Source organism: Stegostoma tigrinum, chromosome 3 (genome assembly GCF_030684315.1).
Source record: "Stegostoma tigrinum isolate sSteTig4 chromosome 3, sSteTig4.hap1, whole genome shotgun sequence".
In the NCBI taxonomy this organism is placed as follows: domain Eukaryota; kingdom Metazoa; phylum Chordata; class Chondrichthyes; order Orectolobiformes; family Stegostomatidae; genus Stegostoma; species Stegostoma tigrinum.
In genome coordinates this window covers 127,637,941-127,654,096 of record NC_081356.1, presented here as the reverse complement: position 1 = coordinate 127,654,096, position 16,156 = coordinate 127,637,941, and the positions used below count along the sequence as shown (strand labels likewise).

General features: G+C 46.9%; 1 protein-coding gene across 6 annotated transcripts in view; it reads left to right on the top strand.

Annotated features, from left to right (window-relative positions):
• The window catches only part of palld (palladin, cytoskeletal associated protein), a 402,860-nt gene that overhangs the window by 372,582 nt on the left and 14,122 nt on the right, over positions 1-16,156 (top strand). For all 6 annotated transcript variants that reach the window (XM_048528001.2, XM_048528003.2, XM_048528004.2 and 3 more), the window contains one exon: positions 7,907-8,039. In XM_048528001.2, the coding sequence (XP_048383958.1) occupies positions 7,907-8,039 (133 nt within the window). The remainder of the gene's footprint in view (positions 1-7,906; positions 8,040-16,156) is intronic.

Genomic DNA, 16,156 nt, shown 5'->3' with positions numbered 1-16,156 from the left:
CAGGAGTGCGTTGGAAAGATTCACATCTTGACACTCCACCAGTTTGCCAATGTAATGAATGTGTTTTCCTCGGCTTTGTGTTTAACGCAGCTCCTTTCAAGAGATTAAACATTGCAAGGTAGTCCATGGAAACGTAGTCAAGTAGAATTTGATATCCAACCTCATAAGGAGACATTGATATGTACAATCAAAAACTTTGTCAAGCTGTCGGTGAGCCTGAGGTGGGTTTTGCAGGAGGTGAAAAAAGAAGAGGGAGGAATTCTGGAACTTGGGCCGAGGCACCCGAAAGGAGGGAATTCCTGAGCCTCGGGCTTAGGCAGATGGAAGGATTAATTCTAGAGTTTGGGGCCTAGCCAAATGGAAGGAGGGAATTTCAGATCTTGGGACCTAGGCAGATAAATAGAGGGAATTCCAGAGCCTAGGGCCTAGCAAGGAAAACAGGGAAATCTGGAGCTTGGGGCCTAGACAGCTAAAAGTACAGCAATTAATCTTGTGTCAGGGAAACAGGATATGGCCAAGAGGTTAGAATTGGAGAAATTCAGGGACCTCAGAGGCTTGGAATGGCTGGAGGATGTCACAGAGCTAGGGAGGACGGAGGACATGGAGGAATTAGGATGCAAGCACAGATTCAAAGATTCACACTTTTTCAAATTTGTGAAGCAGTAAGCCATACACATTTATCCATTCCACACAAAGTAAAGAAATTGTTGGGAACCCATCCGATGATTTTTAGCACAGGAAAGTGAAGGACTTCCCCATACTAAATTGGAAAATCATGGTCCTTTCCTGTGAGATTTGACAGCGTAAGGTTGAATAAAATGGCCTTGAATGACATATGTTTTCATTGTGTTTAAATCAGCTGTTTCTGTCTTTGATAGAGCATTACTTTGGGCTCCCGCCTACTCGCTGCTCAGGTAGATCGGGGATTTTGTTTGTGTGTGAAATGTTGACGTCGGGCACAGTTCAATGGGCGTGGCTCTTCTTCTTCAAAAATTGGTCCCACACTGGAGACTTCAGTACATCATCCAAGCTGACTCTTCGCTGCAGTACTGAGAAAATGCTGCCCTAGCTTAGACACTAAAACCTCAATCTAGGGCCCCGACGTACCCACTCAAGTTGATAACAGATCCCCCAGGCACTATATCAGAGAGGATTCGGGGAGTTATCCCGGGAGTGCTGGCTGATATATATCCCCCAACTTCAGCAGTACAAAAACAGACAATTTGATAACCATGATAATAAAATGTGAGGCTGGATGAACACAGCAGGCCAAGCAGCATCTCAGGAGCACAAAAGCTGACGTTTCGGGCCTAGACCCTTCATCAGAGAGGGGGATGGGGAGTGGGAACTGGAATAAATAGGGAGAGAGGGGGAGGCGGACCGAAGATGGAGAGTAAAGAAGATAGGTGGAGAGAGTGTAGGTGGGGAGGTAGGGAGGGGATAGGTCGGTCCAGGGAAGACGGACAGGTCAAGGAGGTGGGATGAGGTTAGTAGGTAGCTGGGGGTGCGGCTTGGGGTGGGAGGAAGGGATGGGTGAGAGGAAGAACCGGTTAGGGAGGCAGAGACAGGTTGGACTGGTTTTGGGATGCAGTGGGGGGAGGGGACGAACTGGGCTGGTTTAGGGATGCAGTAGGGGAAGGGGAGATTTTGAAACTGGTGAAGTCCACATTGATACCATATGGCTGCAGGGTTCCCAGGCGGAATATGAGTTGCTGTTCCTGCAACCTTCGGGTGGCATCATTGTGGCACTGCAGGAGGCCCATGATGGACATGTCATCTAGAGAATGGGAGGGGGAGTGGAAATGGTTTGCGACTGGGAGGTGCAGTTGTTTGTTGCGAACTGAGCGGAGGTGTTCTGCAAAGCGGTCCCCAAGCCTCCGCTTGGTTTCCCCAATGTAGAGGAAGCCGCACCGGGTACAGTGGATGCAGTATACCACATTGGCAGATGTGCAGGTGAACCTCTGCTTGATGTGGAATGTCATCTTGGGGCCTGGGATGGGGGTGAGGGAGGAGGTGTGGGGACAGGTGTAGCATTTCCTGCGGTTGCAGGGGAAGGTGCCGGGTGTGGTGGGGTTGGAGGGCAGTGTGGAGCGAACAAGGGAGTCACGGAGGGAGTGGTCTCTCCGGAAAGCTGACAGGGGAGGGGATGGAAAAATGTCTTGGGTGATGGGGTCGGATTGTAAATGGCGGAAGTGTCGGAGGATAATGCGTTGTATCCGGAGGTTGGTAGGGTGGTGTGTGAGAACGAGGGGGATCCTCTTGGGGAGGTTGTGGCGGGGGCGGGGTGTGAGGGATGTGTTGCGGGAAATACGGGAGACGCGGTCAAGGGCGTTCTCGATCACTGTGGGGGGAAAGTTGCGGTCCTTAAAGAACTTGGACATCTGGGATGTGCGGGAGTGGAATGTCTTATCGTGGGAGCAGATGCGGCGGAGGCAGAGGAATTGGGAATAGGGGATGGAATTTTTGCAGGAGGGTGGGTGACATGTCCATCATGGGCCTCCTGCAGTGCCACAATGATGCCACCCGAAGGTTGCAGGAACAGCAACTCATATTCTGCCTGGGAACCCTGCAGCCATATGGTATCAATGTGGACTTCACCAGTTTCAAAATCTCCCCTTCCCCTACTGCATCCCTAAACCAGCCCAGTTCGTCCCCTCCCCCCACTGCACCACACAACCAGCCCAGCTCTTCCCCCCCACCCACTGCATCCCAAAACCAGTCCAACCTGTCTCTGCCTCCCTAACCGGTTCTTCCTCTCACCCATCCCTTCCTCCCACCCCAAGCCGCACCCCCAGCTACCTACTAACCTCATCCCACCTCCTTGACCTGTCCGTCTTCCCTGGACCGACCTATCCCCTCCCTACCTCCCCACCTACACTCTCTCCACCTATCTTCTTTACTCTCCATCTTCGGTCCACCTCCCCCTCTCTCCCTATTTATTCCAGTTCCCTCTCCCCCTCCCCCTCTCTGATGAAGGGTCTAGGCCCGAAACGTCAGCTTTTGTGCTCCTGAGATGCTGCTTGGCCTGCTGTGTTCATCCAGCCTCACATTTTATTATCTTGGAATTCTCCAGCATCTGCAGTTCCCATTATCTCTAATTTGATAACCATTGTGTTTTTGTCTTTTGAGATCTCACTGTGCCCAGATTAGCCGCCTCTGTTCTTACATTACAGCACTGTCTGTACTCAACCTTTGTTGTAAAACAACTTGGGGGGCAGTCTGAGGTTGTGAAGACTGTGGAAGACCTGAGTATGTTTAAGAGAGAAATAGACAGAATCCTGGACACTGAAACTGTCAAGGGGAATGGGAGTAAGCGGGTACATGCACATGAGATGGGGGATCGACCATAATCATTTTAACATCCAAGTGAACTTGATGTTCCATATAAAGGCAAATCCTTTCATCTTTGAGTAACTCATCAGTGGCTCTGAAGTCAGCAAGAGTAGATAAATAGCATGATCACTGTATGGGGAGTCACAGAGCTGCTCTCTCGTGAGAGAGAGGGAGATGACTCGTGGTGGTTGTACCTGAGAGTCACCATGCCTCAGGTGAGGAGAGAGATTGAAAAGGAGGGACCTCCATGGTGACTCCAGCTGGTGTGGGAATCGAACCCACGTTGTTGGTGTTCATAGAATCCCTACAGCGTGGCAACAGGGCCTTTGGCCCAACAAGTCCATACCGACCCTCAGAGCATCCCACCCAGCCACATCCTCCTCTAACCCACCTAATCTACACATCCCTGAACACTATAGGCAATGTAGCATGGTCAATCCACCTAACCTGCACATCTTTGGACTGTGGGAGCACCTGGAGGAAACACGCAGACGTGGGGAGAATGTGCAGACAGCGGCCCAAAGCTGGAATCAAACCCAGATTTCTGGCGCTGTGCAGCATCAAAGCTAACCGCTGAGCCACCGTGCCACCCATATTATTCTGCACCAGAGACCAACCACCCAACAACTGAGCTAATGATCCCCACCCATGCCATCATTATCTATCTCAATAGTGAAACTAAGGGAGAAGCCACTGGTTGACAAATTCTGATTCATCAGATGATGCAGTCCCTTGGATTAATCACTACGGATTGAGGAGCAGACATTCCCTAGATCACACACATGGCACCTTTTTGTTTCTTTATCCAACTCCCTTCCAAAATTACTCCAATCTCCCTTCCAATCCCTTTCAGGCTGTGCATTCCAGATCATTACAACAGCTTGTGTTTACATAGTACTATCGTGGCATGTCACTTTTTTTAAAGAAGTCCCTCTCCTGTTACATCTGGCTTAATGTTGTGTCCTCTGCCCACTGCAGCGGGGAATCCAGGAAACGCCTTTCCATTGCTGAGCTACAGCTGTGGGTGGTGTGGAAATTAAATGAGGCAGGCCTGTTATTACAGAGAGCCTGCTGAAGCATCTGCTTTTCAAACAACTAAACTAATATCTTTAATCCAAACTTGGATTCGCGCAGTAGGTTACAGTATCAAAATGTCTCAAAGCCCTTTACATGATGAATTTCTTTCTGAAGTGAAGTGGTGCTAATCAGCGAGTTGTTTAGGATAGAGAGGTGAAAGCGCCCAGGACTTCAGATCAAATATCACACTCATACTTCTGTTTCACTCGTACCTAGGTAACCCTAAACCTGAAACCGCAAAGTTACAATACTTCCCTAACCAGCTCAAAGGGAATGTGTTTTTTGGCACAGTTTGACACTTATGGAGATTCAAGTGTTTCTTTGATGAGATGTGTGTGTGCGTGCTTGTGTGTGTGTATATGGGAGATTACAGCGTGAGAACATGTAAAATTGTATGTGAATGAGTGCGTGTATGTACGTGTGTGTGTGAGTGAATGTGCATGTGTGAGTGAATGTGTGTGTGTGTGAGAGAGAGAGCGATAGTGTGCATGTGTGTGTGTGTGTGTGAGTGAATGTGTGTGTGTGTGATAGAGAGAGCGATAGTGTGCATGTGTGTGTGTGTGTGTGAATGAATGTGTGTGTGTGTGAGAGAGAGAGCGATAGTGTGCATGTGTGTGCGTGTGTGAATGTGCATGTGTGAGTGAATGTGTGTGTGTGTGAGAGAGAGAGCGATAGTGTGCATGTGTGTGTGTGTGTGTGTGTGTGTGTGTGTGTGTGTGTGTGAATGCTGTGTGTGAGTGTGTATTTGAGAGATTATGTGAGACAGTGTACGTGAGAATGTGTGTGCGTGTGACAGTTGATGAGTAAGAGAGTGCATGAGTGAGTGTGTGTGGGTGAATGTCTGTGTGTGTGTGTGTGTGTGTGTGTGTGTGTGTGTGTGTGTGTGTCTATGTGTGTGTGTGTGAGAATGTGTGTGCCTGTGACAGAGTGAGTGTGAGAGTGCATGAGTGAGTGAATATCTGTGTGTGAGAGAGAGGGAGCATGTATATGAAAGATTACTGTGTGAGAAAATGTGTGTATGTATAGATTGTGTGTGTGTGTGTGTGTGTGTGCGTGTGTGTGTGTGTGTGTGTGTGTGTGTGTGTGGAGCTGAGCTGAGTTCATGCTGTTTGCAATAACAGTTGTAATGGGTGGGGGTGAGAGAGCTGACCTTGTGCTCAAACAAGTGATTCTTTCAGAAGAGCATTTCTGGAACGTTGAAGTGAACATTGACTGGGACTGCCCTTCATAATTGATGCCTGATTTTGTTTGACAGTCCAGCTGGAGTTTAGAACTAAATGCCTTGTCATAAGACCCAGTTGGTGTTTCACTGAGAGTTGGTGGATGCTTGGACATATTTGGGACTGAGGGCTAATGTTTTTTTTGAAGGAGGTTTGATTTGTAAACACAATAAGCCAGCCCCATTTCTTCAGCTGCGCTTTATGCTGCAATCTGATTGTGAAATGTTAACTTCGCCAGTCATTTCAAGAAAGTGTGAAGACAACCAGAACTGAACACAATATTCCAAGTGTGGTCTAACCAGAGTTTTATAGAGCTGCAGCATAACCTTGCAGCTCTTAAACTCAACTCCCCTGCCAATGCAAGCTGACAATCATACGCCTTCTTAACAGCCCCATCCACTTGGGTGGCAACTTTGAGGAATCTATGGATGTGGACACCAAGATCCCTTGGTTCCTCCACACTACCTAGAATCCTGCCATTAACCCTATATTCTGCATTCAAATTTGACCTTCCAAAAGGAACCACTTCACACTTTTCCAGGTTGAATTCCATCTGCCACTTCTTTGCCCAGCTCTGCATCCTGTCCCATTGCAACCTACAACTGCTCTCCACACTGTCCACAACTCCACCAACCTTCATGCCATCGGCAAACTTACTAACCCACCCTTCCACTTCCTCATCCAAGTCGTTTATAAAGATCACAAGGAGCAGAGGTTCCAAAACAGATCCCTGTGGAACACCACTGGTCACCGAGCTCCAGAGTGAATATTTTCCATCTACTGTCACCCTCTGTCTTCTATCAGACAGCCAGTCTTGTACCCAGACAGCAAACTTTCCCTGAACCTCATGCCTCCTGACTTTCTGAATGAGCCTATCATGGGGAACCTTAACAAATGCCTTGCTAAAATCCACATACACCACATCCACTGCTCTGCCTTCATCAACATGTTTTGTCACATCCTGAAAGAACTCAAAGGACACGTGAGGCATGTCCTCACAAAGGATGGTTTTTATACAGAACATGGAATGGGGGAAGAGGGAGGGTAAACTAGCCTCAGTCATGTTGACCATAGTGCAGCTAATTATCAATTGTTGTTGAATCTGGTGATTTACGGTTATCTGATCAGTGGAGGAGATTAGCTGTCCCTACATCTGCTGGCAGACCCCGAGCAGTGTGGGTAATTACTTCCTGTCCCCATAAGACAGTCAAGCAAGCCACACACTTCAAGGGTAATTGGGGATGGTCAATAAATGGTGGTCCTGTTGGCAACTTCCACATTCCATGAAAGACCTCTTAGTTCCAATGTTAGCTTTAAATTGAATGACTGTATTGAAGCGGGGCAAGTGGATAATGAACTGTAGAGGAAGTTGATGGTCTAGTGGTATTATCTCTGGGCTATTAATACAGAGACCCAGATAATTTTCTGAGGATAACCTCTTTGATCTGTCTGTCTCCTCTCCACCTATCTTCTCCTTTATCCATCTTCTATCTGCCTCCCCCTCTCCCCCTATTTATTTCAGAACCTCCTTCCCCTCCCCCATTTCTGAAGAAGGGTCTAGGCCCAAAACGTCAGCCTTCCTACTCCTCTAATGATGCTTGGCCTGCTGTGTTCATCCAGCTCCATACCTTGTTATCTCTATTGTTCCGGGGACCTGGGTTTGAATCCCACCATAGCAGACAGTGAAGATAAGAGGTAACAAGGTGTAGAGCTGGATGAATATGGCAGGCCAAGCAGCATCAGAGGAGCAAGAAGGCTAACGTTTCGGGCCTAGACCCTTCTTCAAAAGCATTTCTGAAGAACGGCCTAGGCCTGAAACATCAGTTTTCCTGCTCCTCTGATGCTGCTAGGCCTGCTGTGTTCATCCAGATCTACACCTCATTATCTCAGATTCTCCAGCAACTGCAGTTCCTACTGTCTCCATAGCAGATAGTGAAATTTTAAAAAAACTGGAATTAAGAGTCTCCTGATGACCATGAATTCATTATCAGGAAAACCCTGTCTGATCATTTGTATTCTTTAGGGAAGGAAACTGCCATCTTTACCTGGCATACCCTACATGTGACTCTAGACCCACTGCAATCTGATTGACTCTTAACTACCCTCTGGGCAATTATTGATGGGTTATAAATGCTGGCACAGCTAGCAATGTCCTCATCCCATCATTGAATAAAAAAATGCATAGCTGGAACCCGAGCTAGCCTCATTATATTCCTCCCAATGAAGGGATTATTAAAAATCTGTTCCATTTAAATGGGTTTTTGTGTCAACCCTAGGCCTCGCTCCAGGTCCCGCGACAGTGGTGAGGAAGCTGAAGCCATCCAGGAACGTTTCTTCCGACCTCATTTCCTACAGGCACCAGGAGACATGATTGTTCAGGAGGGGAAGCTGTGCCGGATGGACTGCAAGGTAACCAGAAACACATTCTGAGGCAAAAAGCAATCGCCAGCTGTGGGTTTCTTCGGCTGCAGGCCAGAGCTCTCAACTTGAAGCCAGAAGGTTATCGGTTTGAGTGCCACCCCAGACCGCAACATAACAATCGAGATATTTTCCAATCAGTCTGTCAGAGATATAGTCTAAATGATTTTGATGATAAATATAGGAGGCATGGTTAGGAAGTTTGCAGATGACACCAAAATTGGTGGTATAGTGGACAGTGAAGAAAGTTATCTAAGAGTACAACAGGATATTGATTAATTGAGCCAATGGGTTGAGGAACGGCAGATAGAGTTTAAGTCAGATAAATATGAGGTGTTGTACTTTGGCAAGGCAAACCAGGGCAGGACTTACCCAGTTAGTGGTAGGGCCCCCTGGATGTTGTTGAACAGAGAGGCCTAAAGGTACGGGTACATAGTTCTTCAAAAGTGGTGTCACAGGTGGGCAGGGTGATAAAGAAGGCATTTGGTACACAGAGCACTGAGTACAGCGGTTGGGATGTCATGTTACAGCTGTACATGATAAGGCCACATTTGGAGTACTGCCTATAATTTCAGTCGCTCTGTTAAAGGAAGGAAGTTATTAAACTGGAAAGAGTGCAAAAAAAATTTCCAGGTATGTTACTGGAAGGTTTGATTTATAAGGAGAGGCTGAATAACCTGGGACTTCTTTCCCTGGAGCAGAGGAGGCTGAGGGGTGACCTTATAGAAATGTATAATGTTATGAGGGACATAGATAAGGTGAGCAGCAAGGGTCTTTTCCCCAGGATAGGTGAGTCCAAAACTTGAGGGCATATGTTTAAGGTGAGAGGGGAAATATTTATAAGGGACCTGAGGGGCAACATTTTTTACACAGAGGGTGGTGCAATCTGCCAGAGGAAGTGTTAGAGGTGAGTAAAATTACAAATAAAAGACATATAGACAGGTACATGGTTGGGAAAGGTTTAGAGGGCTATGGGCCAGACGGGACTAGTTTAGTTTGGGAGACCTGGTCATCATGGGGAGTTGGGCCAAAGGGCCTGTTTCCATGCTGTGTGGTTCAATGATCCCTGGAGTGTGCAGGACCTCAACCCAGCCCTGTGGGCCCAAGGGCCTGGACACTGTTACCATGCCACAAGCAGGCTGGCACTTCCAGTGCAGTGCTCAGGGAATGCCACGCTTTCCCAGATGTTGCCTTTCAGCTGCGAGTTTACAACAAGGCCCACAATGGTAATATTCCGCCAATGTATGGGGTCTGTGTGTATAACTCTGACATGCACCAACACTGCCATTGACACAGCGGGTCGGATGAGATGGAATTTCTGATTCCATCATCTTTGACCTAGATGAGGGCCCATAATTCTGCCATCATGCACGTAAGTAGATTGTGCATCGAGTTGCAGCATCAGTCCATATTTGAGCCTTTGTTATTTTGCTGGAGGAATCAATGCACAAGGGACATAGATTTAAGGCATTTGAGGAATTTATTTTTCAACCAGAGGGTGGTGGTATCTGGAACTGACTGCCTGTAAGGGTAGTAGAGACAGAAGCCCCGTAACATTTAAGAAGTATTTAGATGTGTGTTTACAATATCAAGGCATAAAAGACAGGCTAACTGATGGAAAATGGGAAGAGCTGGTTATTTTTCACTGGTACAGACATGATGAACTGACAGGCCTTTATCATAGAATTCCTACAGTGTGGAAACAGGACCTTCAGCCCAACAAGTCCACACCACCCCTTGGAGCATCCCACCCAGATCCATCCCCCTACAACCCACATGTCCCTGAGCACTATGGGAAATTTCCCACAGCCAATCCACCTAGCCTGCACATCTTTGGACTGTGCGAGGAAGCCGGAGCAAACCCACACAGACACGGGGAGAATGTGCAAACTCCTCACAGACAATCACCCAAGGTTGGAATCAAACCTGGGTCTCTGGCACTGTGAGCAGCAGTGCTAACCACTGAGCCACCATTACACTATAAGACCATAAGATTATAGGAGCAGAATTAGGCCATTTGGCCCATTGATTCATGGGTGAAATGTCATCATGAAAAAGTAATTGTCCAGCCTTATCCCCATAACCTTTGATCTCCTTCTAAAGAGGAACCTGTCCATCTCTATCTTAAATCACTCAGTGACTTGGCCCCCATAACCCTCTGTGGCAATGACTTCCACAGATTAACCACACCCTGGCTGAAAAAATTCCTTCTCATCTCAGTCCTAAAGGGTTGTTCCAACACTCCGAAGCTGTGCCCTGGGGTCCTAAGTGGAAACATCTTCTCCGTATCCACTCTTTCCAGGCCTCTCAGTATTCTGTAAGTTTCAATCAGATCAACCTCACCTTTCTAAATTCCATCAAGCGTAGACCATAATCCTCAACCACTCCTCATGTGACAAACCCTTCATCTTCGGGATTATTCTTGTAAACCTCCTCTGCAGCCTGTCCAAGGCCAGCACATTCTCCCTTAGATATAGACACAAAACTTCCCACAATATTTGAAACATGGTCTGACCAAAGCCTTGTCCAGCCCCAGCCATACATCTCTGCGTGTGGATTCTAGTCCTCTTGAAATGAATGCTAACATTGCATTTGCCTCCCTAATTGCCAACTGAACGTGCTTATTAATTTTAAGAAAACCCTGCACAAGGACTCCCTACCCCTTTGGTCTTCAGATTTCCAAAGTCTTTCCCCATTTAGAAAATAGACTATGCCCCCATTCTTCCTATTGAAGTTCATAACCTCATTCTTCCCCACTCTGTATTCCATCTGCCACTTCTTTGCTCACTCTCTCCCAGCCTGTCCAAATCCTTTTGCAGTCTCTCCATCTCCTCAACCCTCCCTGTCCCTCTACCTCTCTTTGTGTCATCTACAAACTTAGCCCTCAACTCAAAAACAAAGTTGCTGGAAAAGCTCAGCAGGTCTGGCAGCATCTGTGGAGTAGAAATCAGAGTTAATGTTTTGGGTCCGGTAATCTTCCTCAGAACTGATGGTGGCTGGGAAAACGTCAGTTTAAATGCAGAAAATAGGGAGGTGGGTGGGGTAGGGAGTAAACGATAGGATAGAGCCCGAAGAGAGAGAAAGACAGTTGGACAGACAAAGGAGTTGCTAACGGTCAGGCTGGGTGGGTGACTAGTTGTTAATGGGGACTGTTAGTGACTAACAACAGGGGGTGTGTAATGGCAGGCTGCGTGGTAACAAGGTCTGGTGTGTGGGGTGGGGGGCTGGGATAGGGGAGAGTTTAGGCCCTAAAATTATTGAAGTTAATATTGAGTCCAAATGGCTATAGGGACCCCAAATGGAAAATGAGGTGCTGTTCCTCCAGCTTGCGTTAGGCTTCGCTGGAACACTGTAGCAAGCCGGAAACAGAGATAGACAATAGACAATTGACAATAGGTGCTGGTGTAGGCCATACGGCCCTTCGAGCCAGCACCACCATTCATTATGATCATGGCTGATCATCCACAGTCAGTATCTTGTTCCTGCCTTATCCCCATAACCCTTGATTCCACTATCTTTAAGAGCTCTATCCATCCCTTTCTTGAAAGTATTCAGAGATTTGGCTGCCACTGCCTTCTGGGGCAGAGCATTCCATGTATCCACCACTCTGTGGATGTTGGCCAGGGACCAGAGTGGTGCATTGAAGTGGCAAGCAGCAGGTAGTTCAGGGTCTTTTTTGCAAGCAGAACATAAATGTTCTGTGTAGCAGTCGCCAAGTCAATGCTTTGCTTCCCCAATGTAGAGGAGACCACATTGTGAGCAGCAAATGCAGTAGATTAGATTCTAAACTAGAAGGCCCTCAGTTCCTTCATCAAATTGTTAATGTAGAACGTGAATAGTTGTGATCGTAACATGGACCCTTGTGGAACTCTGTCCGTCACCAACTGCCATCCTGAAAAAGACCCCTTTATCTCTACTCTCTGCCTTCTGCCAGTCAGCCAATCCTCTATCCGTTCCAGTACCTTGCTCCTAACACCATGGGCTCTTATTTAGCAGTCTCCTGTGTGACACAAAAACAAAAGTTGCTGGAAAATCTCAGCAGGTCTGACAACATCTGTGAAGAAAAAATCAGAGTTAAAGTTTCTGTTCCTTTGACACTTCCGATGTGGCACATTTGTCTGGAAATCCACTGGCTCTCCTTTGACTGGCTTGCTCATTACATCCTCAAAGAATTCTCAAAGGCATGACCCCCCTTTTGCTGTAGACCTCTGTGACTCAGTAACTATGACTGATGGTGATAACCTCTGTTCATCCCACAAAGTTTAAGATTTCCAGACGGACCTGTGAGCCCCTGTCTATTTGATTATCACATGTATACAAATGTTTTTATTTTCCCTGTGTTTTGGTCATTGAAATTCTCCTCCTTGCATTGGAAGAGAAACCCAATTTTTTTTATAAGCTAAAGCTGAAAAAGAGCAGAAATGCCTATCTTTTGCTCACACACAGAAGAAGTGCTGAAGATGTATGGTGTTGTGGCTCAGTGGATAACACTACTGTCTCATTCCAGCCTGAGGTGGCTGTCTGTGTGGAGTTTGCACATTCTCCCCACGTCTGCGTAAGTTTCCTCCGGGTGCTCCAGTTTTCTCCTGCAGTCCAAAGATGTGCAAGTTGGGTGGATTGGCCGTGACAAATTGCCCGTAGTGCTCAGGGATACCTAGCTTAGGTGTGTAGGCTATGGGAAATATAGGGTTAGGGGATGAACCTGGTTGGGAAGGGCTTCAAGAGATCTGTGTGGACTTGTTGGACCGAATGGCCCCTTGACGGTGTGGGGAATCTATAATATGTACAACTCAACTTATCTAATTTATGCACCCTTGTTGTTTTGCAATCTGATGGGGTTCTCAATTGCTAGCATAATAGAGTCTCCACTGCAACCTATAGGGAGAGCGAGAGAGAGAGAGCGAGAGAGAGAGAGAGAAAACAAAACTGGCGTTGATTTAATCTGAGGGGCACCATACTCAAGAGCAATGCCTTGCACCCTCAGAACCGCTCTGGTTACTATGGTGAAATGGCGAGCGTGCTGGTTTCTGAGCGCTGTGATCCGAGTTCAGATCTGGATGCAGTCTATTTCCTGGTCAGGTTAGTGCTGACCCTCGGAAAGTCACATTTTTGTCATTACAAATCCGAGACTTGAAGAGGGCTGATTTTAACAAATGCACGCTGTCGCCTGAGCCAGGGACGTGTTTCCTTCTTAGGGCACTGCAGCCAGTCTGCAGCTTTCGTCTGCAGGATTGTAGAAGGGTTACAATTCACTGATCAACCCTTGTGACTGTATGGCAAACACCTCTTCCATGGCCATTGAGTCCGGGGATGGGATTCAAACATGGACTGTCTGGGAGTTAGTTGGGGGTTCTGTCTTCTGATGAGCTCTAGCAAATATACCGCAGAAAATGAGAAATAAAACCCTGAAAAAAAAATGCCCAAGAATTCCTGTGAGACAAGGGAATGAAAAGTGATTGAGGTTAGATGGGAGTGTGGATATTGCATCCTGAGCATATCTTATTGAATGGTGGGCCAGGAACAATGGGCCAAATGGTCTATTTCCAGTTTGTGTGTTCAGCACAGTATATTGCCCAGACTGTTGACAGTTCCCAACCCCGTCTGTTTGGCCTCCGATATCTGGCATTTACAACACTTTGTTTTTATTCTCTGCGTGTCACTCAGTGCTCATCAGTATTCCGATATTTAAGTACAAAATGGCTGGGTTTTATTAAATTTCTGGTTAAACACGCAGTGGTGAGAGAGGCTGAAACATTTTATTTCCCCGGCGCCTAAAACCACCCTGGTCAAATCCTTCATCGGTAGCTGATGGGTTTAAATTCAATGAATTGGTCAGGAATTGGAAGGTAGTTTTGTGTTGAAACTAAAATCACTTGTTGTAAAAACCCATCTGGTTCATCAGTGTCCTTCAACAAATATAATCACCTGCCCATGGCCAGGCTGACTTAAATGTGACTTCAGAGTGCAATTGTGGATCTGTGGAGTTCCTCACTACAGGGGGCTGGTTCGTTATATTCAAGGCTGAGATGAACAGATTTTTAATCAGTTAGGGAAGGAAGGGTGATGGGGTAAAGGCAGGAGAGTGGAGCTGAGGATTATTAAGTGAGCTGTGATCTCACCGAATGGCAGAGCAGTCTCAATGGGCTGAATAGCCTACTCCTGCTCCTACATGTTATGAACTCTTAATTGCCTTCTAAGATGACACAGCAATACTGCATATTTCAAGGGATAAGTGACAGCCTTGCCAGTTTAGCCCACATCCAGTGAATAGAACAAAAAAAATGTAAAAGCTATTCTGCCTTTGTTTTTGCAACAATGAAGGTGGAGGGGGCTCCTATAGTCTTTGAAGTTCAGATCACCACAGACTGGATTTCAGTCACATTTTTAAACAGTAGATTATAGTGAATTACAGGCCTGAAAGACAGACAGAATCTTCACATAATAGCCTCGAGGTATTTCTAACAGGTCTCAATAGACATTACACAGGTATGTGTAATCGCAAGTTGTGATAATGCTCGTTAAAGTATGTAAAACATCAGACACTTGAGGTCAGATCCAGACTGGGCTGAGTCACATTGCTTCAGCTGCATGTTTCAAAGCCAGATTGACGATGTGCAATTCAGCTGACAGAGACAAAGATAACACAGTGTGGAGCTGGAGCAACACAGCAGGCCAGGCAGCATCAGAGGAGCAGGAAAGCTGACGTTTCGGGTCAGGACCCTTCTTCAGAAACGGGGGAGGAGTAAGGGAGCTCAGAAATAAATAGAGTGGAGCTGAAGAATCCGAGGTAACAAAGTGTGGGGCTGGATGAACACAGCAGGCCAAGCAGCATCTTAGGAGCACAAAAGCTGGCATTTCAGGCCTAGACCTAGAAAAGGGTTCGGGGAGAGGATTCTGAAATAAGTAGGAAGAGAGGGGGAGGCAGATAGAAGTTGGATAGTGGGATGGTGATAGGGTGGATGAAGGTAGGGAGTCGGGGGTGGGGGGGCGGGGATTGGAGAGTTTCAGGGCTGAAGAGATTACCAGAGGGTTGCAGTGGGGAAGAGATCCACTGAGGTCTTTCCAGAGGGAGGAGGGTAACTTCTTCAAGGCAGGCATCCTTGGAAGTGACTTCACAGTGGGGTTAAAACTCACTCAGAGATAGTGAGAACTGCCGATGCTATCTGCTTTGAGCAAGCAGGGAATGCTGACTCCATTCTACAATGCAACCTCTCATGAATTCCCAGCTCAGGGTGAAAATGTGCACTGCTAAGTCCACTGTATTAGTCTCAGCCCGTGGGTGTTCCTGAACAATTGTTATAAAACGAGGCGCCAGCAGTTTAAAACATCCTCTTTCAAACCATGCCGTGATGTGGAGGTGCCAGTGTTGGGCTGGGGTGGATGAGATCAGAAGTCACATGACACGTTCATCTGCCAAAGGGGCAGCACTTCAAAAGCTTGTTCTGGACTACTTGTTGGACTGAGGAAGGGTCTTTCACAGATCTGCCAGACCTGCTGAGCTTCTCCAGCAACTTTGTTTTTGTTCCTGTTGGACCGTAACCTGGTGGTGTGTGACTTCAAACCATGCAATGACCAATCAGCAAGTAGACAGCCAAATTCCTTAAAGCGAAAACAGAAATGGCTGGAGAAACTCAGCAGCATATAGAGTCCCAGCACAGAATCAGACCTTTCGGTCCAACTTGTCCATGCTGACCAGATATCCCAAATAAATCTAGCTCCATTTTCCAGCATTTGGCCCATATCCCTCTAAACCTTTCTTATTTATGTACTCATCCAGACGCCTTTTAAATGTTGTTATTTTACCAGCCTCCACCACTTCCTCTGGCAGCTTATTCCGTACACACACCGCCCTCTGCGTGAATATTTTATATCTTTCCCCACTCACCTTAAACCTATGCCCTCTAGTTTTGGATCCCCCTACCCTGGGAAAAGATAATATGTGGAAAGAAAGCAGAGGCAATGTTTCAAGTCTGATGACTGTTCACCAGATGCTGCCAGACCTGATGAGTTTCTCCAGCAATTCTTGTTTTTGCCCCAGAGCTCCAGCATCCGCAGTTCTTTCCTTTATTTTAGGTCTTAAAGTGTTGGTCTATCAAGTACACCGATGT